Source organism: Poecilia formosa, unplaced genomic scaffold (assembly GCF_000485575.1).
Source record: "Poecilia formosa unplaced genomic scaffold, Poecilia_formosa-5.1.2 Scaffold27, whole genome shotgun sequence".
Taxonomy (NCBI): Eukaryota; Metazoa; Chordata; class Actinopteri; order Cyprinodontiformes; family Poeciliidae; genus Poecilia; species Poecilia formosa.
This window is the reverse complement of record NW_006799966.1, coordinates 1478467-1506257: the sequence shown is the minus strand read 5'-3', so window position 1 is coordinate 1506257 and position 27791 is coordinate 1478467. Positions and strand designations below refer to the sequence as shown.

Below are 27791 nucleotides of genomic sequence, written 5' to 3'. Positions count from 1 at the left end.
AGATTTTCCCTGTGCTGCCACAATACTGCACACACGTGACCTCCCTGTTTTCACCCAGTTAAACGCATGTACTTAAAAGACTGGCTCCTCCATTCACCCACACAAACACGATCAGAACAATATCCATGTCCACAAGGTAAGATCGACACTCTGATCGCTGGGAGCGGACCATGGCGGCTGCCACGAGCAGCAACACATCCACAGCCACGCTTCAGCAGATAAAGCACCCCAGCATTGAGCATACACGGAAACGCATAGATCCAAGGAGGAGGCAAGCAGCGCTGTCCTTTCTCAGCAACATTTCTTTAGACGGCCGACCCGTGCAAGACGATGCAGACGATCAGAACCAGGAGGATAACTCGCTGGAAGCACGGACTAGACAGAGCCTGGTTTCTCTGGAGCCCTTCGGGGCGCATGGCGCTGCTGGCACCGCCGAGGCTGCAGCTGCCTCTGCGGCTGCCGCTGCAGCGACCACGGCCACCCAGGCGCTCGCTTTAGCAACCCAGGCTCGGCTCGCCAGCTGGGGCAGCTGTGGGACGGGTTCCGCCGCTGCCCCGGCGGCTGCAGACACGGAGGGCGACGCTTTTATGCCCTCCACGTTCAACTCGCCTTTCTCCGCGGTCCCAGTGGCAACCAGAGGGAGGCTGCAGACGTACACTCAGGGAATCATTCCTGCCGCCTATTCCAGGCAGTTCTCCCCGAGCTTCAGCCTGGAGGGCGGACAGATAGAGCAGCAGAGGTCAAGGTAAATGTAAATAGTGGCTTTTCTTCAGAGTGGTGTGTGGAGACATTCCTTGCAACACGCCTGCAAAATTTTGTTTGTTAGCTTAATACTTAATATTCTGCATTCTCACATCTCAACTGGTGTTTCTAACTTCTTAAGTGTCTTTGCATGAATGCATTGTCCCATTGCATGTTTTCCAAGAGTGGCTCAAGGTTGCATGGGTCCAAATTTAACATAGTGATCCAGTTGAAATCACCATCTACCATAGCATCACTGTTGCATGTTTTCGACATTACATTTCTCTCAGTTCAGTTCAGGTCACTCGTGCAAGTTTTTCTATAACACATTTTTCTTATTTATTTATTTTTTTTTTGTAAATTTCCTTCTTGCTGGACAACTGAAGTCATCTTATGTAATATTACAATTTACCATTCTATGGTGTGTTGCGAAATGCACTGCAATCTGTCTGATAATATTTCTCTGAAAAGTTTCTTGATCATTTTAAACGATGTTTCCAACCTGTAATCCTCACATGTGTTAAAAAAGGCACAAGCTTTCCCAAGGTTGCATGGGCCCATAGCAGAATTTTATTTTCAGGGGGTCCCAGTTAGACAGTCGCTCTGTCTGCCATGATGTCACCATCACGTCTGCCTGATAGTAAAAAACACAATTTGTTTGCAAAATTTTCAAAACTTTTATCAAAACAAATATTTTCATGTGTTAGAGAAAAAAAAAAAGGTAAAAACACAGACACCGAACGTTTAAGTGACACAGTAGATATAAAAATTATGACAGGTCACTGAAGGACTGACTGCAGCTGCAGTCCAAGCCTCATGAATCTTCCCCAAACTGTTGAATGTGCTTTGCTCCACAATCACATCCAGGTTGTGATTATCCATGTTGCTTTTGAACTTTTTGTGCCACACTTTGTCCTTCCGTTTAACTTTCCATTTCTTGAATAAAGCACTCTGGGGACATTCAACTTCTTTAGCAATAACCTCTTGTGGTTTAATATTCAGGTGGTGGGTGTTTGTGATTACTATCTGGACAGTTGTCACATCAGCTGTCATTTCTACGTCTACACCAAAGCATACAATTTCTCTAATAATCTATTATTAATTAATCTTAAGTAATATTTTCATTATATACTAACTTCCATGCTCATAAACAGACACGTTCTAATGAGGTATTGTTCATTCACAAACCTGATGTCTGCCTTCTTTGACAAACTGAAAACACAGAAAACTCATAACAAAGAGACATCAAGTACCTTTGGGGCTAAGATAAGTAGTGAAAAAATAAATGTTTCATTTTATGAGTTTACATTTAAAGTTGGCTCTTTTGTAACCGAATCACAATGTCTTCTGACGGATCATTTGAAACCGTAACAAACCAAAGGAATTTTCAGCGATTCTTGTTTCATTTCCTGCTTTTCCACATGAATGAACGACCGTTCTGACCCGTTTCCGTGAAGATTTGGTACAGTCACCCGCTTCGAAAAGTTGCACTCAGTTCCAGTCAACACACTACTTGGCTTGGACACAACAAAGCGCAGCAGGACCAGAGTTCAGCTGCACTCCATGCAGGTGCTGTCATGGCCATGACTCACCAAACTTCATTGGCTCCACGGGGAATCAGCTGGTTTCAGTTTTATTTTGTTCTCTTTTGCTTTCTGTGCATCTTTTCTTTCTTTTCATGGAACTGACTTTTACATCTTAGCACACACTTGCTTTTTGCTCTGTGTGACGTAAACATCCTGTAACTCTACACCCTTGTCCGACTCCACGTGTAGCAGGGGCTAGCCGTTTCACGCGCCTCTCTTATTTGCCCCCTTTTGTCTACTTCATGTTTGTGTTGGAGCGGCGAGGACATATTGAGGGAGGGTCTCGGCTGACCACAAAAGCAAGACAGATGTCAGTCCTCTAATGACTCTCAGCCTGCTTTCATCTCCTTTCTCCTCAGTTTTTTTCCATTCAGAGCCCCTCTGGTCAAACCCCCACCCCACCCATCTGGCTAGATCCTCTCCACCCTCTGGTGTCTCTGCCACACTTCTTCAGGAAGCTCTGGTTCATGGTGAAACACTCAGTAAACTGTTATTTCCCTTTCTTGGCTGAGTGGAAGTTACACAAACTATCAGGCTGTAGTCCGAGGTGAAAATATGCTTAAAACTCTAAATACCTAAACGTTCTGTAGTTGTTCTGACTCAGAAAATGCTGCGAATGAGGAAACAAAAGCTCATGAAATAAATCGCTGTCAAAAGATGACTTTGGATAAGAGCAGTTTTTCAGCTTGCAGTCTTTACATTTTCATCATTTTTGTGCAGAGAACAGTGGAGGATGGATGCTGCCAAAGTCTAGCGCTGCTTTTTTTTTTTTTGCCATCATTTTTGCTTTTATGCATCTTTAGTGGTTTGAGCAAATGGTGAGGAGGTGAATCTTTCAGATTTTGATGTGGGCTGAGATTCTCACCAAAGTACCACACTGCATGAATCTATTTTTTACAAATCAATGCAAGAAGCTGGAATTAAACCCATTTATATTCCATTATTATATAATGAATATATGCAATCAAGTAAGATGAATGATGATATAGAAATAAATTCACACCATGTGAAATAATAATGTGAGAAGATGCAGGGAGAAAGTTAAATTTGTGCACATTCTAAAAAAGCTTACAGTTAAGTTATTAACTTAACCCTAGTACAATAATAACTACACCCATCCATCCATTTTCTTTTCTCCCTTGTCCCTTAGTGGGGTCGGGAGGGGTGCTGGTGCCTATCTCCAACTAACGTTCTGGGAAAGAGGTGGGGTACACCCTGGACAGGTCGCCAGTCTGTCGCAAGGGAACACAGAGACAGACAGGACACACGACCATGCACACACACACCACTAGGGGCAATTTGGAGAGGCCAGTCATGTTTTTGGACTGTAGGAGGAAACCAGAGTACCCAGAGAAAACCCACACATGCACAGGAAGAACATGCAAACTCCATGCAGAAAGACTGAGGCCGGGAATTGAACCCAGAACCTTCTTTCTGCAAGGCAACAGCTCTACCAACTGCACCACTGCCCTAATAACTACACAAATATATTTAAATATTGGTCCTCTAAAACCTTTGCCCTATATCTTATAGTTGTCCACCTGGTGCGTCATAGACAGGCTTCTGTTTTCACTGACAGCTAGTGTTGCAGAGTCAATGTAATCAGATGTCCAGTGATATAACTAAGACACACAGGACACACATAATGTCATGGAAAAAAGGTGAATTCAATAAGGTTGTTGAATGTCTCCATCCATTCATCCTCCCATTCCCACTTGTCCTGGCAGGGGGGCTGCCTATCTTCTGACATACATCTGATCACCAGACAATAAACAGGGCAACAAAGCACACACACGCACACGCATTAGCACATTGAGGAGCAGCATGTACATGAGTATGATTGATGGCGCTAAGACCTTCCTCCTGGCATGATTGGTTGTTTCTTACCTGGAGCGGTGCATTTCTGCATGCGGCTTTTTTTTTTCACAGATCATTTGCCTCGTGGTGTACTATCACAAAGTAGTGACAGTTTTAACAAATATGTTAAAATATATTTTCTAAACATTACATACTGCAGATTTAAGTAGTTTCAGAGTGTTATGAAATGATCAACAGTGGATTGTAAACCAGACTGAAGCTCTTATCTCCTTCAAAGAATACAGAATATACGCTTATTGCAGTTGCATCTGTCTTTGAACTTTGAAGTGACCATATCATTTTTTCAAAGTGTAATCACCTTGACAAAATTGCCAGTAATATTTCCATAGATTGGTAAAAGGCAACTAGTAAGCTTTTACGAGGACTACAGTATTCATGAATTTTAACTTTAAATGTCTATTGAAACAAAGATTAAGAAAACAAATTAAAACTAAATGCCTTACCAGAAATCTCAGGATTGATAGTTGTCCATGTAGCCTATAAAACATTTCCCAGTGTCCATTATGACCCCTAAACCTTGCAGAAGAATAACTTTTATTTAAGCTGAAACTACATTTATGCTTACTTTAAAAAAATAAAATAAAATAAAAAATTCAAGTAGAATTTTACGAGACAAGATATCCTTAACGGAGACCTGGATTTTGCCAACCCTACTACTCTCACCCCGCAACAACCTCAGTTGCTCCAGTAATAAATTCAGTATGCAGTTGCTAAACTCTTGACCGTGTCCTGCTTTTGAAGGACATTCGCATAAAAGGAATTCTAATGCCAAGAAATGAGTAACCTGCTGTGGGAGTTCGACCGCGTTCTACGGGTGCGTGAACAGACGAGCGCTCTCCACACAGTGCCGGGTTTGTTTTTCCCTGGGCAGCTGGTGGAAACATGACGAGAGGTCCCTGGCTGGGAGAGGCAGGATGCCCATGCTTTCTGAGAAGCAGCCTGGCTCTGTATTTTCTGCTCTCCGCTTCCTCCCTTGAGGAATTAGAGACACACTCTCCCTTCAGAGATTTTGGCCTCGAGTCCTGCTCCCATTCAGGAAGTCGCAGAGGCTCAGATGTGTCTCCAGAATAGATTCACCTAGAGGCCAGGGGCTTCTTCAAACCCTCAGAATCTAATGTGGAAATATGATGATTAACTTTATGTTCTTTACACTCTTCAGTATATATTCATCATAAATTGGTGAGCCGAGCTTTAAATATAGCACCCCATTCTTCCATCTGGTGCTGTATGCTGGAGGTGTAGAACAATTATCGCTATTTGTCTTTTACTCCTGCATCACAGTCAGACAAAAGCTTCTCGCATCCTGTTTTAATTTCGTTCACACCAAACAGCAGTAATCCAGAAACTTGTACTTTCAGTGATTTAACAAGCTGGCTGGAAACGAGGGAGTATGAGCCAACATAATAGTCCGCTCATGTTTTGTGTGATTAGGTCACATACCTTTGGTTATGAGGTCGATTGTTGCGTGGTGAGGTCATGGTTGGCATAATCACAGAGTTACATAAGAAGGCTTTATTTTCCTTCAGAGTGTCTTGCAATGTCTGGGCTGTGAAACATTTGGTCAGAAAGTCCCCAAGGAGCTGAATATGAGACAGTGTAACAAGGTCCAGCATGTGTTTAACTATAAACTTTTTTTTTTTTTTGAATGTGTGAATTATTGTAGTTTTATTTTTGCTTTATCACTAACTCATTTCTCATAGTTTGTGCTTTTTAACCATTTAGCTTCTACAATATTCCTCTTATTAAATAAATATATGCTTTAACTTTATACGTTTTTTTTTACATTCTTAAAAAACTTTTTCTCATAAAAAAAAAATTTCAGATCATTCCGAGACACTGCTCACTTTGAAAGTTAACTACTTCTTCATAACTTTATGCGGAAGCACAATTTGTACTTTAAACGGATCAAAAACAATTACTAAGCGATTTAATTTTTTAACATATTTTGCTATTTTATAAAATCAGTTTCATTTTCCCATCACATGCGACTTTTTCCTGCCACTCTACTGTTTAGCTGAGTTCCAACATTCCACACATTTTGCAAGCAAGTTCTTATTGTCGCCAGACCATCAACAACACATCAATAATTTATTCAGCAAAATGTAGGAAAAATGTTCCCCTTTCACATGGTGTGAATTTGAAATAAAACTCTTAAGTGATTTGAACTACATGCCTCAGACCCAAGGAATCCCCTCCACTTCTCTACAGAACTTCATGTAAAAATTGGAGCCGGTTTTCTTTTTTTAGATGGATAATCGCTGATTTGTTGTTTTCATAAACATCAATGCCTAAATGTCTTTCGTGGCTCCAACTGTGTCAAAATATTGGTCATAAATGGTCCTACTCACAAAAAGTATCTATTTTTTCAAATTTTCCCAGACATCAAGATTTTATTATTATTATTTTTTTAATTCCCATCAACATTTTAAAATTTTTACTTTGATGAAGGGTTTTTATTTAGTGGTTAAAATAATAATAATAAAAAAACAAATCTGATAACATTCTTTTCAAATGAAATTAATAAATGTCAGTTGACACATAATAGTCCTTTTTCAGTCCAAATGTTATGTTTGTTAATGTACATTGTCCTCTATTTAAAAACACTAAAAGACAATTTTAAAGCAAATACATGTTGCTTCCATTATTTTTAAATGATGGTCCTAGTAAAGCTAGAACCATTATTCATGTCTTGCTTTTTTTTTATTTGAGTACATCCATCCATCACACTTTCACTGCATTCGTTTTTTTTTTTTTTTTTTGTCTCCCCATATTCACTTGCTATGCTTGCCAATTAGAAACTAACAGTTTCAGTTGTGGATGTTATAAGACGCTATAATGAACTTTCCTTATCGTCTTTTGTGCCCAATTATTTTTTTAAGTTGCCTCATGTATTCCATTTGTTCCGGTCCTTTCGAGGATCAGAGAGGCTCAACTCCCTTGGATTTTTTTTTTTTTGTCCTCTCATCAGATAATCAAACCCCTCTTCCCCCTGGGCAGGGCCTTCTATGTGTGAATAAATCCAGACCTTAACATTTACTTTTACTCTGTTGCAAAATGGAAGACTGTGTCCTGTGGCAAGCTGCCAACAGGTCGTACGTGTGAAACCTTCTAATCTCCACTTCCAGCCCTCTGTTGTTTTATAACTCTACACTCACCTCCTGCTCACCACTGAGCAGGATTGGAAATCCCTCTTATGCACATTTTATTACAAGATAATTTCATTGCATTCATAGCAGAACTGATGTAATGCTGCATGAATTGAGGTCATGCATGGACAAAATTACCTTGGGCAACAATAACAGGGACTGTTTAAAAGAGACTGGAGGCTACAAGCCATCTTTGAAGCGCCGTACTCAAACCAGTTAATGTCTAACTGAAGGGCTAGACACTGATTGTTCTGACCCTTGCTCTTAGACCCTTGTGTTGAGAATGAATGAGTGGCCATGCTGTTGTTTTTTGTCTCCAGGACTTCTGCTGGCCAAGAAAACATCTTTTGCATCAAGAACACCAGCTGTTCATCCACAGTGGTTGGATCAGAGTTCAAATATGAAAGCTGGAGTTGTGACAAAGCAAACAGGAAACATCACGGTCGGCTTGCTAGAGAATAGCTTTTCAAAGTTTTCTATTTACAGAGATTTGAATTGGAAGTGGACAAAATGTCTCACAGAAGAGACTATTTGTTGCAACCATTTCCTATCAAGATCAGTTTTTGTCACCTAAGATGAGACATTTGCAGAGTCCCCTGTCCAATATTACTTTAAAATGAATACAATATATGCCATGTGTACATGCGCACATGCGCAAAGTCTGCATATTTAAAATTCAGCAAGATAACCATTTCAACTAAAGTAACTCCCACACCAACTAGCTTTACAATTAAGTTTATCTATAAAACACTGAATTTCAAAGCAATTTACTGGAGGAACAGAGTGAATTCATTTCTGATTACACAGAAATATACAATAAATCAGATTTATATACATACAGTGCAAACATACGGACAGATTAAATCGTATGTGGTGTTCCAATCTGATTTAATGTAGTATTAAAGTCTACTTCAGTTGGTCAAAAGTTACCCAGTAACAAAGCTGATAAAGCATATTGTAACCTGTAATCGATCTACAAGGGTCTTTTGCAGATATTCAACATGATTGTTTAAAAACCAACCATTGTCATGTTAGCTTGACGGTAAACTTTTAAATGGGAAATTCACCTATCTCTCATCTCTCCTTATCTCTGTGATACTGAGAGCAACAAACCAGTTAGACAAACAGGAACAAAATTAGCTTTTTGTGCATGCAACAGATATTGCAACATTTTCTTAGAAGAAACATTTGCTTAATCATACATTGATTAAGCAAACCCACATGTCCTTAATCCTGATGCTGCAGGAATCCAGAAATAAAAGTTAAAATACCAAAGCAACAAACTGTGTAGCAATTGAGAAAATGTCACTGTTTAGTTATAAATGCATTGCAAAATACCAAGCTAAGGATCATTTAAAATGGCTCCAGTGGCTTTTTGGAAGATTAGGCAATTCCATAATTAAAGTGATTCAGTGAAAGAAAGCATGCCCCGTGAGGAAGGCTGCAGCCATGGATCATTACTTTGCCTGTCCGTGTGTGAGAGGAGGATGATTAAAGACTGGCCATAAATCACATGATCATTCTCCTTCAACCCTGGGTCAGAGGTCAGGCCAGGCCCTCTTCTATTATGACGCATAAGCAGAGCCCCAGTGGATGTCTCTTCAGTTCTGTTGTTCTAACCGAAGTCAGAAGAAAAATGTAGTATTTCAGTTCTTTAGATCATTAACGGGTTAACTTCTCACCGTTTAAATTTTGGGAGTGGGGGGGTTGTAAAACCTTTGAGTCCGACTAAATCGTTAGACAGCATTGTTTTTGTGACGCTAATCGTGCAATTATAACCTAATTTTGGAACTGCTTTGGGATACTTAGCTTTCACATGTAGGTTTTATTTTCTGAAATTGGCAGCTGATCACATACTGAAAGTGTTGCGGCAGCAGAATTTAGTCAAGCAGCTAAAGTGTGAAATAAAGGCCATCTGTGACCAAATGTGTTACACAAAAGGCTCGTGGAGCCAGCTCGTTATCCTCTTAGCAGCTCTGATCCTGGGAAATACTATGTGCTCTTTATGAGACTGAGGAGATCACTGACCACAAAAGCACACAGTGCTGATGTAACAGATGGCAGACATGATAGTCTTAGTATTAATCAACAGTCATTATTTGTCTCTTACCTTTTTATGTGAGAGCGTTTAGTCACATTCTAAGCTATGACTTTTTAACAAAGATATCTGTCTACCAACATAGCAAACTAGCCTGGTGTAGCTCTACCTGAAACTGACCATGAATTCAGGAATATTGGCTTTGTTTTGCTTTTAGTTTAATTTTCACAATATCTCTAAATGTAACTTTTATCAAAACATCCATTTTGCGGTCATTTTATATTTACGATCATTTGGTAATAATAGGCTCGTCGCTCCATGATGCTGAAACTTGATCCTCAGATTCTGTCAACAAAAATGCTTCTGCTCACAAAGAGTGATGGAGAAAATGTGATGTTGTGGAAAACAAGAAGGAGGAAGAACATTTGATAGTCATAATTAATATTGCGTTGTGTTTTTAAAACAATCATTTCTTTTCTTTGTATCGTGGAGCTTTAGTTGAACACGAAGCCACCTTCACATGTCAATATGCATCTATTAGTGCCAAGTGTTATGTACAATCATGTTCACTATATTAGAAAATTAATTATTTCAGCGGCTCATTTCCTTTTGTTCTTTTGAAGAGTTGGCTTTAATCTTTCAATTCAATTCTTTGGAGCAATTCTGATTTATTAAATGTATGTTTTGAAATTTCCCTATGTTTTGGTTTTTGTTGGAAAAATGAAAAGAAATGTAAAGACTCATATCTGAGTTTGAGATGCATGATTTATAATATGTAATTATTTGGTGAATGTTATGTTAACAACATAACTTTAATAAATAAACAGATATTTGAAGATTGTGACAGTTTTTCGTCTTTGGTTCCGGGGCAGAGATGGGTCCCAGATTGTGAGTTGAAAATCTAGCTACTGAAAAATAAAATTATTATTTCTAGCTCAACCAGGATTTCTTGAAAAGTTTGCTTCTGGCCAACAACTGATGTTTTGGGAATGTTTTTTGTTTCTTAATGAGTTGGCTCCTTACTGCTTCTTTAGCTTCTAAAACATTTTATGGTGCATTCGACATTGTTTGTCCTTCAATTAAGTTTCTTTGCCGTGTCAGTTGTGTCATATTTGTAGTCATTTTGCTGGAGCTATTCCACAAAATCAAATTTGTTCTGTGTTAATACGATGGGAGGGAATTTACTTCACATCCTCTTAAGTTTAAGGTATTTCTGCCTGTTTTCACAGGAGGAGACTCATCTCTCAGCGCTCTTCACTAGAAACTCTAGAAGACATTGAGGAAAATGCTCCATTACGCAGGTACAAGCTAAAGTCCCCCACATTAACTTGAGAAATGCCTTCCACTTTTTCCTTTTTCCTGTTCGACTGTTATGTTTGTTTTGTGCTTTAGATGCCGAACCCTTTCGGGTTCACCCCGACCAAAGAGCTTCAAGAAGATCCACTTCATAAAGAACATGCGGCAACACGATATGCACAATGGAAGGTATGAAGTCAAACAGAGGCGTCCTCCAGTCAATGCAGAGTTCTCACTTAATGATGGCAGGCTGCCTCAGTCAATGAAGTGCAGCTGGGGTTTTTTTTCTTGCATTACAGGCCCGGTCCATTCACAGCATGGTGCTCTGACTCTTAAACAAACAAAACTGGAAATTCCATCCGGTTGTTCATTTATGTAATCCAATGAACTTTTTTTTTTTTTTTTTTTTAAATCTTGGTCACTTTTGAGTGTTCTTTAAAACCACACAATATGTCTCACTACTGAATGCTGAATCACATATTAGTATCACAGTTCTCATAAGCATGTTTGCAGCACAGAAATCCTTCACGTCAAACAAATTCTGCTGATCTTCAAACAAGTACTGACTCGTACTATTTCAGAGACTTTCAGTATTTTATTGCTGGTCAGATAGTCTCAAGAAGATTTGAGATCTGGTTGAATGCTGGTCTTTCATCCAAATAGTTTATGTTCTTTTTTCTTTAGAGCATTGTTGAACATTTGGCTTATACGAAGGGAGCAATCTTGTCCACAGCTTGTTAGAAAAGACGGTGACTTTGATTGTATTTTTTAAGATGAACTCATTCTTGCCCAATTATGCTTAGTGTTAATTAATGTGCCAAAGAAGTTGGCAACTTGGTACTGGTGTTGTTTACGGACTGGATTTTATTTGATAGACTGACCTTATGTCTATGAGAAGAAATTCTTCAAGTAAGCATTTCACGTTTTTAAACATTTTGGTCAGCGTTTAATGGGAATAATAAGTCATTGGAAAAATGCATCATGTTTCTTTCTAATTACTGACTTGCCACATAAAGTCTTTAAGCAACAATTTTGCTTCTCTGAAGATGTTTTCTCTTTTTTTTCATTTATTTTTGTTACAGTCCTCATGTATGACAATTTTCAGGGAAATGCTGTTTGTTTAAACCATTTATTACTTGCATACAATGTAGTTAAAAAGCATTTTCTCCCATTTACAGGTTTTTGTTTTTAATTTTTTTTTCTCACTTATAAGTTTCAGCTTATAATATCAGAAGAAGATAACTTGAGTCCAATTCTGGTTGGCCTAATGTGGAAAACGAATTATCCCCAAACCTAATAACTGGCTGGCAGTGCTACCAATGTTTCTGTTTCACCAAAGGGCCAAAAGTTTATGTCATAAACTTTGAAAAATATTATTTATAAAGTGCACTTGAAGCAAGTCTTTTATCAGGGGGAACTGGCAGAACACTGCAGACCAAACACCAGTGACGGGTACAAAAAGATGAATTTACTGAGTGACTCTCTGTGCAGGTCGTTTAGAAATGTCCCGATCTGAACACCGTTTCACTTCTAGGGATTGGATTGAGACGCGCTAGAACCAATAGGCATCAAATTCTTCATCGCAACGCTTAAAGATACCCATTGTATAGAGTATATTTTGGAAGAGATTCCAGAATATGGCACATCATGCTGTTAAAAGCCCAGTGTTGGGGTAGGAATAGTGTTATTTTTTCCAAAATAGCATCATCTTTGTTTTTGAGTCTCTAGCATTTTCAGGGATAGCCATAAAACATCTAAGTTAAAATGTCTTTGACATTTTCTGTATTGCATACACTCAGCAGTAGCTAACTTTTTCATTGTATGTACCGTTTGTTCTTGAATTATGTTTCAAGCAACTTAATGATAGCATTTCTCTGACTATGTCAGGTATGGGGACTTGTTTTCAACAAACCATTTTTTTTGCATCTGGCTTATTGGGTCTGAAGATTTGTTGATTACTGTAAAATAGTAAAGTATTAAGCATTATTTCTCATTAGATGTGAAATATAGAGAACTAGTAGTGATGCAAAGCTTTTGCACACGTCACATACCAAAGTTTCACAACGAAGGTTTCCAATCTTCTCTTTACTCTGAAGTTTTACCTGCCATCTCTCTCCAACTTCAACCTGTGGATCTTCACCAGATAGATGCTCATTAGCTTGTTCACCATTTTCTTTTTCATAGGATAGTCCTTATCAGTGGCAGAAGATCCTTCTATAGTGTATTTTCTGTCCTGCCCTATCAAGATTGTAGCCAAGCAGGGTATGTATCAGACGGCATGCCGTGCTTTTTATGACTCCGCCCACCCTGTGCTCCCTCTTTCCTTTTTTTCCCCCATACTTCTCCTTTGTCGACACGCTCTCCCTTCAAAGCTTGATTTTGGCCAATGCATTTTTTTTTTTATCATGATGGTGTCGTAAATAAAAAGTGGGCTGAAAAATGGCTTTAAGGGCTTAATTGTGTGCATACATGTGTAAGTATTAATAGACTCAATAGCTTTTCTGCTTGTTGCCTCTGTTGCTTTTTGTCATAATTGCTCTGGTGGCTTGTGGGCACTCATCCTTCCTCCCCCCCACACATTATTTTTGTCCATAGCTGGCTTTGCTGTCCATCCTGTTTACCATTCCTGTGGTAATAGCTCCTCTTAGATGTAGTCCTTTTAAGCCTGAAACAATAATACTGCATTATTAGTTGGCTCCATTTTAAGCCATGCTTTTTTTTTGTTTGTTTGTTTCTTCTCTACCAATTTTACAGATCTCCGCTGTATAGAAGAGCTGATTTCTAGTTAACACATTTCTGTTTTTAGAATTCAATATAAAGGGGTTCTACCTGGTTTGCATAGAGATCGGTTGTATTGCAAAACTGGTTCTGACCCCTATCTGGTGACACGGTTTAGAGGAAGCGGAAAGGGAAACAGGGCAGGTAAACAACCGAGAATACAATGCACCAAAAGAAAAGCTCCATGCTGAGGTTTAGCGCAGAGCACAACAGGCTCAGAGTATTTGTGGAATGTCCTAAACCAGCCAGTCAGTGGCAGGGTCAAAGGTTAATAAGCCCCCTGTGCTCTGTCAGTTTGCACATTTGGCTGCGTTTTGAGGCACACTGGCAGTTTTCAGTTAGATGTCTGCTGCTTGTTTTGTGCTGAACAGAACTGCATCAGACAACTCGGTTGAAAATGTTGATTGAGATTTAACACCAACCCATCTTCTCTGAATATTTGCCTTCAATGTTGCGGTAAAAATGAACTCCAAAAAGAGCTCTACTGAAGATCAGCATGTCCTCCTCACATTTTGTAATTAAGTTCTTACCATAAATTTGATTATTTCATTCACCCTTTCCGTTTGAGCTTGCATCTATGTATCATAGAAAAGCCGTATTGAAATCAATGATTTGTGCGCTAAGTTTAGCGGCTGGAAAAGTCTGCTGTACTGACATCATTTCTGCTAGCTTAGAAAAAATATTTATGCTAACTGGGCTTGTATCTTCCTCCCTGCCTGAGTCAAAAAAATTTTTTTTAGCTATTAAACAGTTGAAATTATTGCCTCTTAAAAGCATGTCTTTAAATATAGTTACGTAGGCTTTTGCAGGTAAACTTCATCATCAGGGTTCTAAAGTTCTGGTTACAAAAATCTACTGCTCTTCTGGTCAAAAGACAGACAGTGCTGGAAGAACAAGAGCTGTCTCTGGCTGTATGTGCATGGTAACATGAACTGCCCCTCCCCAACACTTTGCTGCACACTGTTGGTCAGCTGGCTGAAAAAGAGCTTCTAAACTTTTCCTTCTTACAGCAACAAAGCCATTTCAAAATCAACTGTTTACATGAACAGTCAATTAAATTATAGCTAAAATTACAGCCGTAAGACTACTTTGCTATATAATTTTAGCATTGCCTTTCTGCTAGTATATCATATATTACGTTTTGATCTTAATTTTTTATGTTAATGCTATGAAAGGTAGTTTTTTTTTTAAGTTTTCTTTCTATCTAAGGAAGTCCAGACCATTTCACCAAGTCAGTGACTTGGCCACAACCCCATACTGGCAGAATTTACAAGCCCCTGCTTAGATGAGATAGGTTGCTTGTAACGGTCTGCATTTGGGGAAAATGATGGCAGAACAACATACAAAACTGAACTGAACTGAACTCCTTAGATCAAGAGTCCATCTGTTCTTATAAGAAAATGACGAATAAATAAAGATCAAGTTTTAAGTTGAGCTGAGGGGAATCAAATATTTATGTTTAACGGGATTATGAAACCACATATTCTTAATCATGTTTTCATGCTCTGGGTCGTTGGGCTATGATGTTGGTTGTGGGCTGTGGTGGAAATGTAATCCTATGTAAAAGCCTTAAACTTGTACAGATGTTGGCAATAAACGCTCTTACAGGTGAAGTTGAAGAAGCTCAAATCTCCTGTAATTGGGGGGGTTGTGACTACTCTATATGTTAGAGTTTCTTTAGATTGTAAAGTGTTTATTGAGATATCTAATAGCTTGAGATTTTTATTACCTTTCTTGTGATTTTGCGACATGATAAGAACTGAAACACCAACAAACAGATTACATAAAGCCTGAGATCCATGCATGTTGCTGAATAACTTTTCCTTCTCATTAATTGTTCGTTCTCAGGTTAACAAAGGGGAAACTTTTTCTGTTTTCCATCTTTGTCCTTGTTCTTGCTTGTATCCATTCATCTTTTTCCACATTCTTTTTTTTATTATTTGGTTAAAGCTGCCATGCTGCACTGGGATCTCCTTTCCTGCGACGTGTCAACATTGTGCCTTGCCCTGCTTGTCTGCCTGATAACACAGTTTTTATTGCGACTGATTAGATGCCGTGTGTCGCCAAAACACAGGATTTATGTGTGTGCATATGGATACAGAGTTAAACAGAAAGCGAGACTGAACCAGGGACGATAAGGGGTCAGAAGACAAACAGGACGGTGTTAGCACGTCTCTTTGGCTGTCGAAGTGCATTTGTGCTTAACATTAGCGAAAAATTATTTTGGCCGTAGGCATGGGCTGTTTGTTTGCTTTGGATACCAAAAGTAAGAGTGATTCATTGCCTAGTTAAGAAGCTATTTATTATTAGTTTGTAATTGAACAACTTACTTGGAAATAACAAAAAATATACTTATTGAAAAAACTGCAGTTGCTTTTCTATAAATAGTTAATTATTTTAAGCCCAGCAAAAAAAAAAAAATCTGTTCCATCGGCGTGTGGCCGTAAAACAAGTATTTACAAACATCGGTATGGGTATTGTGTGTTGTGCGCAATCTTTTCACAGAAATATTTAGCTTATTCAGCATGTGTATAGTCTCAACCTGCCCACATGTTGCCCCACTGACACACATTTGGCTCTGCAGCCATCTGTTTTAGGACACACTCCCGCATCAGTATGGCGTCTCAGGCTTGGGAGAGGCAGCAGCTGACAGAGTTTGGCTCAGTTTTCTCCTCCATCCTGCCTCCCCAGGGCACAATTTATTTAAGAGTGCTCAGAGAAGCTCCTGAAAACACGAGCCGTTAACAGAAACTAGGCCGGCCGATGAGCGCAGATCGATACCGGGTCTGTATGTGTAAAGCAGAACTTGAGTGTGTAAGGAAGATGAGACGGAGCAGGGCTAAAACAGGAGGGAGGGAGCGTGGGGGTTGAACGAAGCTGCAGCACGATTTGTTTGGTTTGAGTTTTAAAACTCTTGTCCTCACTAGGGACATAAGGGCGGAAGGGCGTCAGCGTCACTCGTCAGGAGGCGTAAGTGCCAAGGAAATGGTGATTGGACTGGAGGGAGTGGAGTTGGGAGCAGATGGAAAGGTGAGAAACCAGCAAAGATCTGCGAAGATCAAACTTGTCTTCTTGACTTGGATTAGAAGGTATGCAATATTTTGAAGAATGTGTAAAAGCTTTCATACACCCTACATGTTGTTGTTTTTTTTTGTTTTTTTTCATTTTGTCACCTTACAACCATAAACCTTAATAATTTTAGTGAGATCCTGGGTTATAGACCAACACAAAGTATTTTTTCTTGTTTTTTAAGAAATGTTCACTGTAGCTTGCATCTGTATTCAGCCTAATAAAATCTACCTGACACAAACATGACCTTCAAGACAAAGCCGCTGTTGAAGGATGGACTTATGGGCAGCAACTGTTTGTAGTCTGGCAATTAAAAAAAATAAAAAGTTATCTCAGTTTGTGGTTGTAAATGAACAAAGTGTAAAAAAGTTTAGATGGTATGGATGCACTTGAGGGATGTTTCATGTAGATATTTTAAATAAATGACCTAGCTACCCGGACATACTGATGTAAAGCCGGGTGTAAATGGGATGAATGCATTTCAGGACAAACTGTAAATAAACCTTTTTGATACTGTATTATGTTGCATCATATGCGTATGAATGTACATAATATCAAATGTATGGACTGTATATCAAAAAGCGATGTTGTGCAAAATATCGCTTAAATAATTTTGAATATCATTTAAGCGATATGCACATTCAAAAATCCCCTGGATCAGATCATAAATATCTACTGTACAAATCATAAAATAAGATTTTAACATGCGTGACATTTCAAGCACACTACTGTTAGTCTGAAGACGTTTTGTGGGACCAAAACATCATGGGAGCTTGATCTGGTGTGCCTATCTATTCAATGTCGTTTTTTTTTTTTTTTTTTTCTACAGCATTGAAAACAAATTTCTCTGGTATATAAATAGGCTGGGATGTCTGGAGTTTAACATTCCACCTCAGAAACCTTTTGGTACTTTCTTACTCAGATAAACACTCTTTTGTTTGCAGACCGTTTCGTACACCCAGTTCCTGTATTCCACCAACGTTCTGGGCGGTCGAAGGAACACCATTGACTCCACCTCGTCCTTCTCTCAGTCTCGGAACGCGAGCCACCGCAGCCTCAGCCTGGGCAGAGCCAACAGCAACCAGAGCAGCTTAGACACAGGCGAGTGAACTTAGGCACTTTTTAAAGGAAGCCGTTCACACGCAAACTCCGGCTTTAAGCTCACGTGGTTTTCGTTTGTTGGTCCTCGCTGCAGGGAACGACTTCGGAGACTTTCGCGAGTATGACCCCAACCTGCTGGATGACCCTCAGTGGCCCTGTGGAAAGCACAAGAGAGTACTCATCTTTCCCTCTTACATGGTGAGACGATGCTGCGTCACTACAAGCAGCAGCAGCAGCAACAACAGCCTCCGAGCAGGTTGGGAAGGCTGTTTTCATTCAAAACAAATAGGAAGAGGCTCGTCTCCGCTTCGACACGTAGCCTCAGTATTCCACTGCGGTTATTTTTTGACCTTTTGTGCTCAGCATCCCCCGTCTTCACCAGGAACAATAACACCGGAAAGATTTGTCTGCAGTTTATTCCTAAAAAAACAACTTAAAGTATCAGCTTTTTTTCTTTTTTTTTTTTTAATATTTTCAGACAATTTCTAATCATCAAGGTCAGTGATTCTGTTTCCCACCCAATGGAATGCAGTAAATAGAACAATTTATCTCTGCTATCGTTTAGCAGCTTTAAAAACCAGATCATCTCCGTTTTTGTTTTTTGTTTTCCTCATAAAAGAGCGGATGTTTTATTGTGGAAAAGGGATTACAGGACTAAACTCCCTCCGCATATTTTCCTGCTTTGCATTATTTTTTCTCTGACTTGCTGAACGAACAACAAGGACTAATTATAATTATAACGTTAGTCAAGGCCACTTTCTCTTCCTTCGATAGCAAAAGCCAGCGTCCAGCAACAATGGCTATTGTGTTTACTACTGGAATGGAACAAGAGCGTTCTCTGTTTCAAGAGCATGGGGTGCTTGGTAGACAGTGGAAAGCATGGTTTGGAGATTGGAGGAGGACTGAATTATGTGTGAAGTAAATGGTTGCTGAAGAATTTCTATTGGTTTTTCAATATTAGGCTAAAGATTCTCACACAATTTATAGGAACCCAAAATCCTTATTTGTAAAAAAAAAAATATTAAAAATGCATATTTTCCTTTAACTATACAATTCTGCATTTAATTGTGTTTGTCTACAACAAAAATTCCCAATATCTTAAGTTTGTGACTCTAATGTGACAAAAAAAAAAAAAAAGTGGAGATATTGATACTTTTGCACAGCAGTGTTCATTATATCAAACATTCAGCAGCTGATGTGGCCTGTTGTTTCATTGACAAGATTTAAGAAAATCCTGGAAATAAAACAAGGTTCTTATCAACAAACAGAAACAGTCAACTGTTCATTGGTTCTCTCACATTACTAAAACATCAGTGTCCCAGATCGACCTTTAAGTGTTCTGGATAAAGCCAGCGTCCACAGAGATTCTTCATCGGTGCTTGAAATCCAACACTCACACGTGAGCATGTTGAGTTATCCACAAAGATCGCTGGGTGACACCGTCTCCGTTTCTTTTCTTTGGCCTTCCAGACCACGGTCATCGAATACGTCAAGCCCTTTGACCTGAAGAAGGACATGAACGAGACCTTCAAGGAGAAATTCCCCCACATTCGTCTCACTCTAAGCAAGATACGGAGGTAAAACAACCAGAATGTCAAGAATTTAAGTTTTTTTTTTTTTTTTTCTTTCAGTTTGCATTTGAAGTTAAATTAGCATGATGAGCGTCGGATGTGTTACTTCTAGTTTATCTTAGTCAGTATTGGCATTTTTTATACCCTTCTCTCCTTCAAACTTAAACTTTTTCACAGCTTGAAAAGAGAGATAAAAAAACTGGCCCAGGATGAATGCGGGTACGAGGAGCCGACTGTGGCCATGGCTTTCGTCTACTTCGAAAAACTCGTTCTTCAAGGCAAGCTGAACAAACAAAACCGCAAACTCTGCGCTGGAGCCTGCGTCCTCCTGGCAGCCAAGATCGGCGGTGATCTTAAGAAGCACGAGGTCAAGCTTCTTATCGACGTAGGTGTTCTCGTCCATAAGACCAGAAAACAAATGTTTGCAGTTGCAATCATAAAGTCCACTGAGGTGGCTGCTTCGTGCATTCAGTTGCATCACCAGCTGCAGGCTAGTTAATGAGAGAAAGCAAGCTAAAGCAGGAGCTAACATGTACGGGCAGATGCAGCTGAGGGTAGAGCACAAATTGCTCACTTTGATTTATTTGGTGAAATAAGTCTAAAGGGGGTAATAAGTGTAAGAATTTTTTTTATAGAGCTCAAGCAGAAAAGGAATGGAAACATCATCTGGTTTTATAAATTTTAAGGAAAAATACTGACGGATGTATGTCAGCCAAGGTGTTTCTGAACCTTCTCCAGCTTAGCAGAAGTGACTAGTTTGCTGCAAGACGTGCATTTGCGATTTCAATCTAGCTAAGTAGTGCACAAACAGGGAGAATTAAAAGTAGAGGTTTTAAGGATGAGTTTCCCATGTGGACATTTTTTAATATGAAAGTCCCCGTTGATCTTTATCACATTTAGCCATTTTATGAACTGGAGGACGGGTGGCGAACTTCAGTCATCGAGGGCAGGTGTCCTAGAACTGAATCCGATAATTAGGTCAACAGCAGGACTCTGAGCAAACTTGGTGGATTCAGCCACACTTTAAAGTTGCAGGACCAAACCCCTGGGGGTTTTGATTAGAAACCAAAGCTACACGCCATCACAAAGTAGTACATAATTGTGGAGTTGAATGAATTCATGGCTTTCAAAATTCTTACAAATAACATCTTTACAATACATTTGATTTTTTTTTCCTGCTAGTTAACTGAAAAGAAAACTGGATAGACTATTAATAGAATGTGTTATACATATCCAGGGTCTGAACTTTCAATGCTGTTGCATTTTTGATTCAAAATGGTTATTAACAGCTTTCTGGAATTAAAATACAAGATTTAGTCTAAGACAGTAGACGGGTCCATAATAAAATTGAAACGAGCACAGCCGCAAACCTCCCACCTAAACCGACAGACAGGCAAAGACAACAATAATGAGAGAATCTGCCATAAAGGCCGTGGTGACGCTGGAGGAGCTACAGAGATCCACAACTTGAGTGTCCTCTCGTGTCAATTCTCTCTGCAGAAACTGGAGGAGCGATTCCGGGTGAACCGCAGAGAGCTGATAGCGTTCGAGTTTCCCGTCTTGGTAGCACTGGAGTTCAACCTGCACCTGCCTGAACACGAGATCATGCCTCACTACAGACGCCTGCTGCAGACCTCTTAGCATTGGTAAACCATCAGGAGGACAGCAGCTGGGTTCTCCTGATCCGCCCGCCCCCCAACCCTCTAGGATTCATCCTTCTCCTCCTTGTGACCACTACAGATGAAACCCTTCTATTCTCTCATTTCACTATGATTCGCCAAAAAGACTCTCATTTTTATTTTTTGATATTTACTATCACTACATGAACTTCTTACCGGTTTGTATCTCATCTGCTTTACTTCAAGTAAATTTCCTCTTGTTGATTAGGAGAACATTTATTTTTTATTTCTTTATATTGTTTTGCTTCTTCATAAATCTTGTCTTACCTCTTCAGCTGCATTAAAATATCAAACAAAAGCCTTTTTTTTTTTAAAGCTGCTGTTTGTAGCAGGACTGTTATTCCTCGGGAGTGACTCATCTTTTTGCAAGTGTTTGTAATGAAAGTGCACTTTTTGGCATACCACGAGATTTTCTTACCCATCTCGGGAACTAACCCAGAAGATCAATAAGCTAAACGTGTGTAATTTAATTGGACCTTTGATCCTGTCACAACACTTTCTAGCCAGAGAAACCTGCATGAACATTTCTTAGTATTTGTACACGGGCAAAGAAGATGCGGCCTCCTTTCCGTTCGGATCGTTTTCTACCACTTAAATGTTGTTTGCTACAGACTCCCTGAGGCCAGACACGCTTTTATCAGTGTCAGATTTCCTGTGCTCTATGTTAGAGTGTATTGCTGGCACGTTTACGGTGCTTTGTTGCGGGAGCTGTTAACGCGTGATAAAAATGCCATTAACCAGCAGACGGGACTGGCAGTGGTGCGCTCGGACGTCGAGGGTGGGGGGGAAGCGTTACGATGCAAATACATGTTCTCTGCTGAAGTGTCCTTGAACAAGACACCGGGGTTCCTACAGGCATAAAGAGCCATTTGTTTTTAGCCCGCTGATGACCTCTGTGAGGAATCCGTTTAAAACGAGGGAGAGCGGAAAAGTCAGATCAAACATTTGCTTTAACTTAAATGTGTTGCTTTAAAACGTGCAATTAATTGATTTTTTTTTTTTTTTTAAATCAACTTCAGCTGTGTAACAGTTACTTTTACTGGTCTGTTTTTAATAAGTCTTTAAAATGTCTCGCGCACTACCAGAGAGGTCACTGCATTAGAAGTGTAAACTAAAATCTGCTATTTGGTGCTGCTATACAGATAGATGGTGTTTTAAGGTGTAGTGATCATAAAAGCGATTTTCATCAGAGAAAGATTGATTGTGTTTAAGGTAAAATAAAAATGCTTCTTTCTGTCTGCAAGCCCAAAGATATTGTTGTATGATGCACTCAGAGTACTCTGTGAGTAAGGGCTCATGGGTGTCATGCTTAGCCTGTTTGTTTGTAAATAAAAAAAAAATTCTTTGCTTGTTCAATCCAAACTAGACTCTCTTTTTTTTTTTTGGTTGTCAAGAATTATATGTAAATGAAACGATGAAATGCTGTCAGAAGCAAGTTGACCATCACTGGCAGGTCGTCAAACTATTTTAGAAATTATGGGATGTTCCATTCATTTCAATATGGACCAAGATGATCACAAAAAGCTGGATGTTTCATGAACTATACTGAAAGATTGTAGTCATAATGTCCTGAATTATCGGAATACGGGAAAAGCTGAATGCTTGAAACAGCACAAAGTATGCAGATATGGATAAGTTGCGAAAAAAGTGGAGGAACAGCATTCACACTAGTTATCGTCATTAGTCCCCCATATGAAAAAATACAATATACACTTTGGTCTACTTACAAAATTTTGTGTGGCAGAAAACTTGCATCTCCCTGAGCGTAAGGTCCCAAGCTGTGAAGCACAGTAGCGGCACCATCATGCTGCAAGAATGCCTCTCTTCAGTTGGGGCTGAAGATTAATCATTATTAGGCAGGTAAATTTGATGCCATGCTAAGATGAATTTTGCTGGATGAAGGTGGAAGTTTATCTTACATATTTATATAAACATGATGTATATAATGCTTATATGCACCATGTCCTTTGCAAACAAAGAACAGGAAATTATTTCAGTCTGTAGATGTGTACAGGTTACAGAGACATACACCAAAACACTTGCAAGTATTCTTAACCACAATAAAAGGAAGTTTTGAAAAATGAAAGTTGTATATCATTTCGAACTGTATGAATCTGCATGCAGTTTGCATGTTGTCTCTGTACATGTGTGGGTTCTCCCTGGGTACTCTGACTTCCTCCCATAGTCCCAAAATAAACAGGTTAGCTTAGCTGGTCATTCTAAATGGCCCTTTAATCTTAATGTGCACGTGCGGAAAAATCTCTATGTGTTGCTCTATACAGGTACAGAGCGTGGATGTATAATATGCCTTCCTCTTCACAATTATATATTACTTCATAGAATGAACCCTCATTAGATGTTCAGAGAAATGACAGGTTTTCAAAAAGTCTTGGAAGGTGTTGGACATAAGAAACTGCTCAATGTTAAAAGTGAGCCCATTTAAAGTTTAGATAAAGCTTCAGCAAATGCTCAATTCCTTCTTTGCAGTTTAATCTTTTCCTTCCAACATCCAGGAGCATCTGCTCTCCCACCCTCAGTGATTTTTTTAATAGTGTGAAGAGTTTAAATGTCAGGGAGTCAAGAATGTGCTAATCCATTTAGTGAATCAAAAAAAAAAAACCCTGAAAGACTATATAACTTTATCTGAAATCAGTGGGTAAGACAGCAGAGGGGCTCAGCTTCACTTACATGCGTCTGTCTAGAGGTTCTTTGAAGGTGGAAGAAAAAGGTTTTGCATAAATTCAGGGAGAGAAAAGATAGCAGTGGACAAGTAAAAAAAAAAAACAGAGAACATTACCTGGAAATGAAAACAAAAGAAAAATGCATTTCACCAGGAGAGAAAGCATTGGAGAAAATTACTTGACCACAAAACTTAACAAATCTCCTGCAGCCAACGACAAAGAAATCAAAACTAACAAAAATATTTTTTTAGAACACACACACACACACACACACAAAACATATGTGGACTAACTGTTCTTCTAAAACTACATGTAAGATAACTTATGAAGGCAAAACCACATCTTTACTCGTAGTTGCATCCAGGAACCCAGTCAGGGCCATTCACACCCAGAGGCCAGAGACACACAACCTGAACTTTGTTCATTTAAATCCTTGAGACGTGAAGATTTAAAGGAGTTTATCATATGTCTCAAATATTCTAAAATAGACACATTCATTCATGTTTATCACATCCGTGTAACATCTGACTGGATGCTTTTTCCCAAGGAGACTAAGTAATCCTGTCAAACCAGCTCCTGATGAGGTCAGTTTTCAGCTACAACAGTTACTATGTTGCCTAACTTCAGGGTGAACCGGTCCTAAACGTCTGTCTGCCAAACTGAAGTTATTTTTTCCCACATCTTTCGTAATCATACCTCTTCCAATGTGGCTCTGAATGAATGCTTATCAATCCCATGACAGTGGCATTTCTTCTTTTTTTTTTGACATGAGCTCCTACTACTTATTGAAAATCTTGTGACCTGCATTTGAAACAGCACGTATCACCCTGAATCACCATCCTTTAGGTAAAACATGAGATGCTTTTCTTCAGCAGCGACAGAGAAGGTGGTCAGATTCGGTGAGAAGACGCATGGAGCTCAATACAGGATTAAATAGATAGGCTGATGTACACTGGAGTGGTCCAGATCAAAATGTTCTCACGTGTTAGAATGGCAAAGTCAAAGTCTAGACTAATCTGTGCCAGGTTTAGAGAGCTTAAATACACATAAGCTCTCATTTCTGTGAATTTACTGATCTAATTTACAAAGAAGAAATAGTGTAAATTTTAAGATGTGCAAAGCTGCTTTTATGGGCGTAAACCATAACGTGGTTCTTTAAGGTAAACGCTCAGTGAAAGCCATGCCTTATTTTCTTTCAACTTTATGCACTACTATGCATTGGTCTATCACCTAATTTTCAAATACGGTACATTGAACTTTGTGGCTGTGATGTAACAAATTGCAAAAAAAAAAAAAACGGTCTTCAAGGACTACTAATTTTAGTATAAGTTTTCATTATTTTTCTTATTAAAAACAAATGAAATCAGAAAATTTAACTGGTAAAAAAAAACAGAATTGGAATTTTGCTTTAAAATATTTTCTCAGAAGCTTCTGTGTTCCTGTGAACAGCTTGACACTTGGAACTCATTTTCAAAAGAAAACCCTGGGATCAGGTGAGAGATCAGGAAGAACGTGAACAAACAGATCTCAAAATGAGTTTGCTGTTTATATTTTTAAAGAAATAACTTTTTTTTTTCTTACTTTATGGTCAACCAGCCAATTACATATTTTTATTTATAGATCTTCAGAGGTTGCGGGTGTTTTACCATTTAGAAAAAACTTTAGTCATGAATTGGTTTCATCAGACATATTCGTTTGGATTTTACTGGAAATGATTGCACCTGTTGTTCTGATGCAATCTGAGAGGTCAGTTTCTCACCAGGTGGGATCTGTCCTCAGCCTCACACACATCCAACGTAAACACCGCAGTCCCGTGCTGCCTTCAAAACAAACAAGCCGGCCCGATGGTGGACCAACACCATACATGGCTTAGTCCCACTCTATTGAGGGCCTAATTCCCCCTCACTGTCTCATAAAGGGGGCTATTGACAGGCCTTCCTGAGTCCAGCTCACACATAAGTGACCCTCATTGTGAAAATATTTGCTCCAGGGTTGCGAGAAGTCCACCGCTCTTCATGTTAAATTAACAACACACAGCTGAAATGGCATTTTTGAACCGTTCTTGTCACAATACAGTGACTCAGGAGTTTTTTGTTTTTTTTTCTTGCACAGTTTGTAAACATTGCTGCTGTGTCTATTTAGCTGCTGTTCATTAAAAAAATTTGATTAGTTGATTTCTGGTTAAAATCCACCACTATCATGCAGAAACTGAATTGATTTTCTGAAGCTGGTCTGAGTTCAGCAGGGGGTAAAGCACTGCAGGTGGACCTGAAAATCTGATCCGCTCAAAATGCGGCTACCTAATCCCTTCTGTTCCAAACCAAGGTTCAACTGAGCCCAGTGTAACTGAAAACCACTGACGCAAAGCAGACACTTCAAATACTTATTTATTGATGGATCTTGGATTGAAATAACAAAAATATGTCTGCCTCCTTTGAAGGTGGAAGTAAAACCAACCTATTTGTGAGCCTAGAGCAGATGTTCTATAATGTATTAGAGGGTAAAATATAAAACTGGGGGAGAGGGGATCCCATAAAATCATAAAATCTTGTTTACTTGTTTTCATTGTGTCTGGGATGTAATTGTTGTGATAAAACTAATATTTGGTCAGTGCTTTGAGCAGATGTTAGTTTTATCTAGTCAAACCTTATTAGTTAGGGTTACTATGAAGGGCCATTCGATGTCAACCACATACTTTTAGCAGCCATCAACAAACTTAACATCATTCTGTTTGGTTAATTGACCACTACTATCGGTATAACGAACTTAAATTGGTCGGTCTCCTAGAAAGGCCCAGCTTTTTAACACAGACCTCCAACAGAACTGCTGGAACCATAACCTGCTGGGCACAAAGGCATTTCTTTACACGGTGTCAAAGTCAGACAAATTAACAAAAAGCTTTTCGATTTTGATTTTAGTTTTTTATATATTGTTAAAATCTTGAAAAATAAAAAAAACATGCATAAAAAAACATGTTTGTGAAATCAGATCCTTTAATCAGCAGACTTCTGTTAACTTTCAGGTTTATGAGGAAACGAACTGAAAGTGAATTATTGCGGTAGAACAAACCTCATCCCTTGAGATCTGACTTTAGGAACTTTATGTACATTTCCTCTGGGGGGCGCTATGTTCTGCATTTGTCTCCTGATTTTGCTTTCTAGTCACACAAACGTTTCAGAAGATCAGACAAAGATCATTCAAATACAAATATTGAATATATAGAGAGGAAGACGGAGCACCTTAAGAGCTCACATATGCATAACATGCCAACTCCATAAAGGCACACCCATTATGGAGTTGGCATAACTCCATAAAGGGTTATGGACTGACTGTGGGTATTGACTGTGGGTTCTAACACACAGTCAATGCAACAGTGCTGCTGTTTGTGTCCGAGCTTCACACTGATGTTTCAGTGTCTCCCATTTCTCTGCAAACTTCGATTGCTACTGGTGTCTTCCTGAATTTCTAAACCAATTTGGACAGATTATCCCCGCTGGTTAAAATGCGGTTGCTCCAACACGACAATAACTGAACTTGTACGTCAAAACAGGCTTGGAGATCGTCTTCTGTGAGCCCTGATGACTTTAATAACCCATATTAAACTGAGCTGCTATTCTTTGCACTATACTACACCTCTGTTGCCTTCAATTCTGGAATTTTATTTTTGTTACTTATTGTTTAAAAATCCTCTTCGTATCCATGCAACTGCATAAGTTTAAGCAAACGTGTCACTTCCTAATACTTTCATTTCTCACATGTCGGCAAAGACTGCACTCCCCATGCTGTGCGTTTCTCTCCTCCTCTGCTCATAGTGTTTTTCATGCCTGACTGAACTAGAATACCCTCCTCTGTTCAGTGTGCCTGAGCCTTGATGGAAGACAGGGAACAGGTCAGAGTCAAGAGAGAGTGGGGAGCCTCTCCCTTCTTACATAATAGCACTCTGGCAACCTGCACATTTTCTCCTGTAGACAGCGCCGCAGACCTGCGGAGGAAATTAATATTTTAATCTCTCAGTCACACTGAAAGGACAGTCCCGCTCCCATGGGGGGAGGAGGATAAATAAGTCATGAGCTTGCGGGGTTGTGTGACAACAGGGCTGAGCAGACAGTCACAACAACAAATGCTGAGAGGAAGTGGACAGGTCTCAACTTGGCAGCAACTTTCGGATGGGATGTGAGCAACTCGACGGCCTGTCAAGATTTGGGGAAGCAATACCAGGGGGTGACC

The 27791-nt window shown here is 39.3% G+C and overlaps 1 protein-coding gene across 2 annotated transcripts; it reads left to right on the top strand.

The window, feature by feature from the left end:
* The first annotated feature begins 24 nt into the window (after window positions 1-24).
* On the top strand, window positions 25-22245 carry cables1 (Cdk5 and Abl enzyme substrate 1). Of its 2 annotated transcripts, XM_007548605.2 has the most exons (10): window positions 25-745; window positions 10619-10690; window positions 10782-10874; window positions 12870-12947; window positions 16391-16493; window positions 17477-17633; window positions 17728-17831; window positions 19104-19210; window positions 19382-19589; window positions 20705-22245. In XM_007548605.2, exons 1-10 carry the CDS (start codon window positions 171-173, stop codon window positions 20843-20845), a joined length of 1638 nt encoding a protein of 545 aa, XP_007548667.1. In that variant the 5' UTR covers window positions 25-170; the 3' UTR covers window positions 20846-22245. The 2 variants fall into 2 exon arrangements, with proteins under 2 accessions (XP_007548667.1, XP_007548669.1); XM_007548607.2 differs by lacking the exon at window positions 12870-12947.
* Window positions 22246-27791: the final 5546 nt, after the last annotated feature.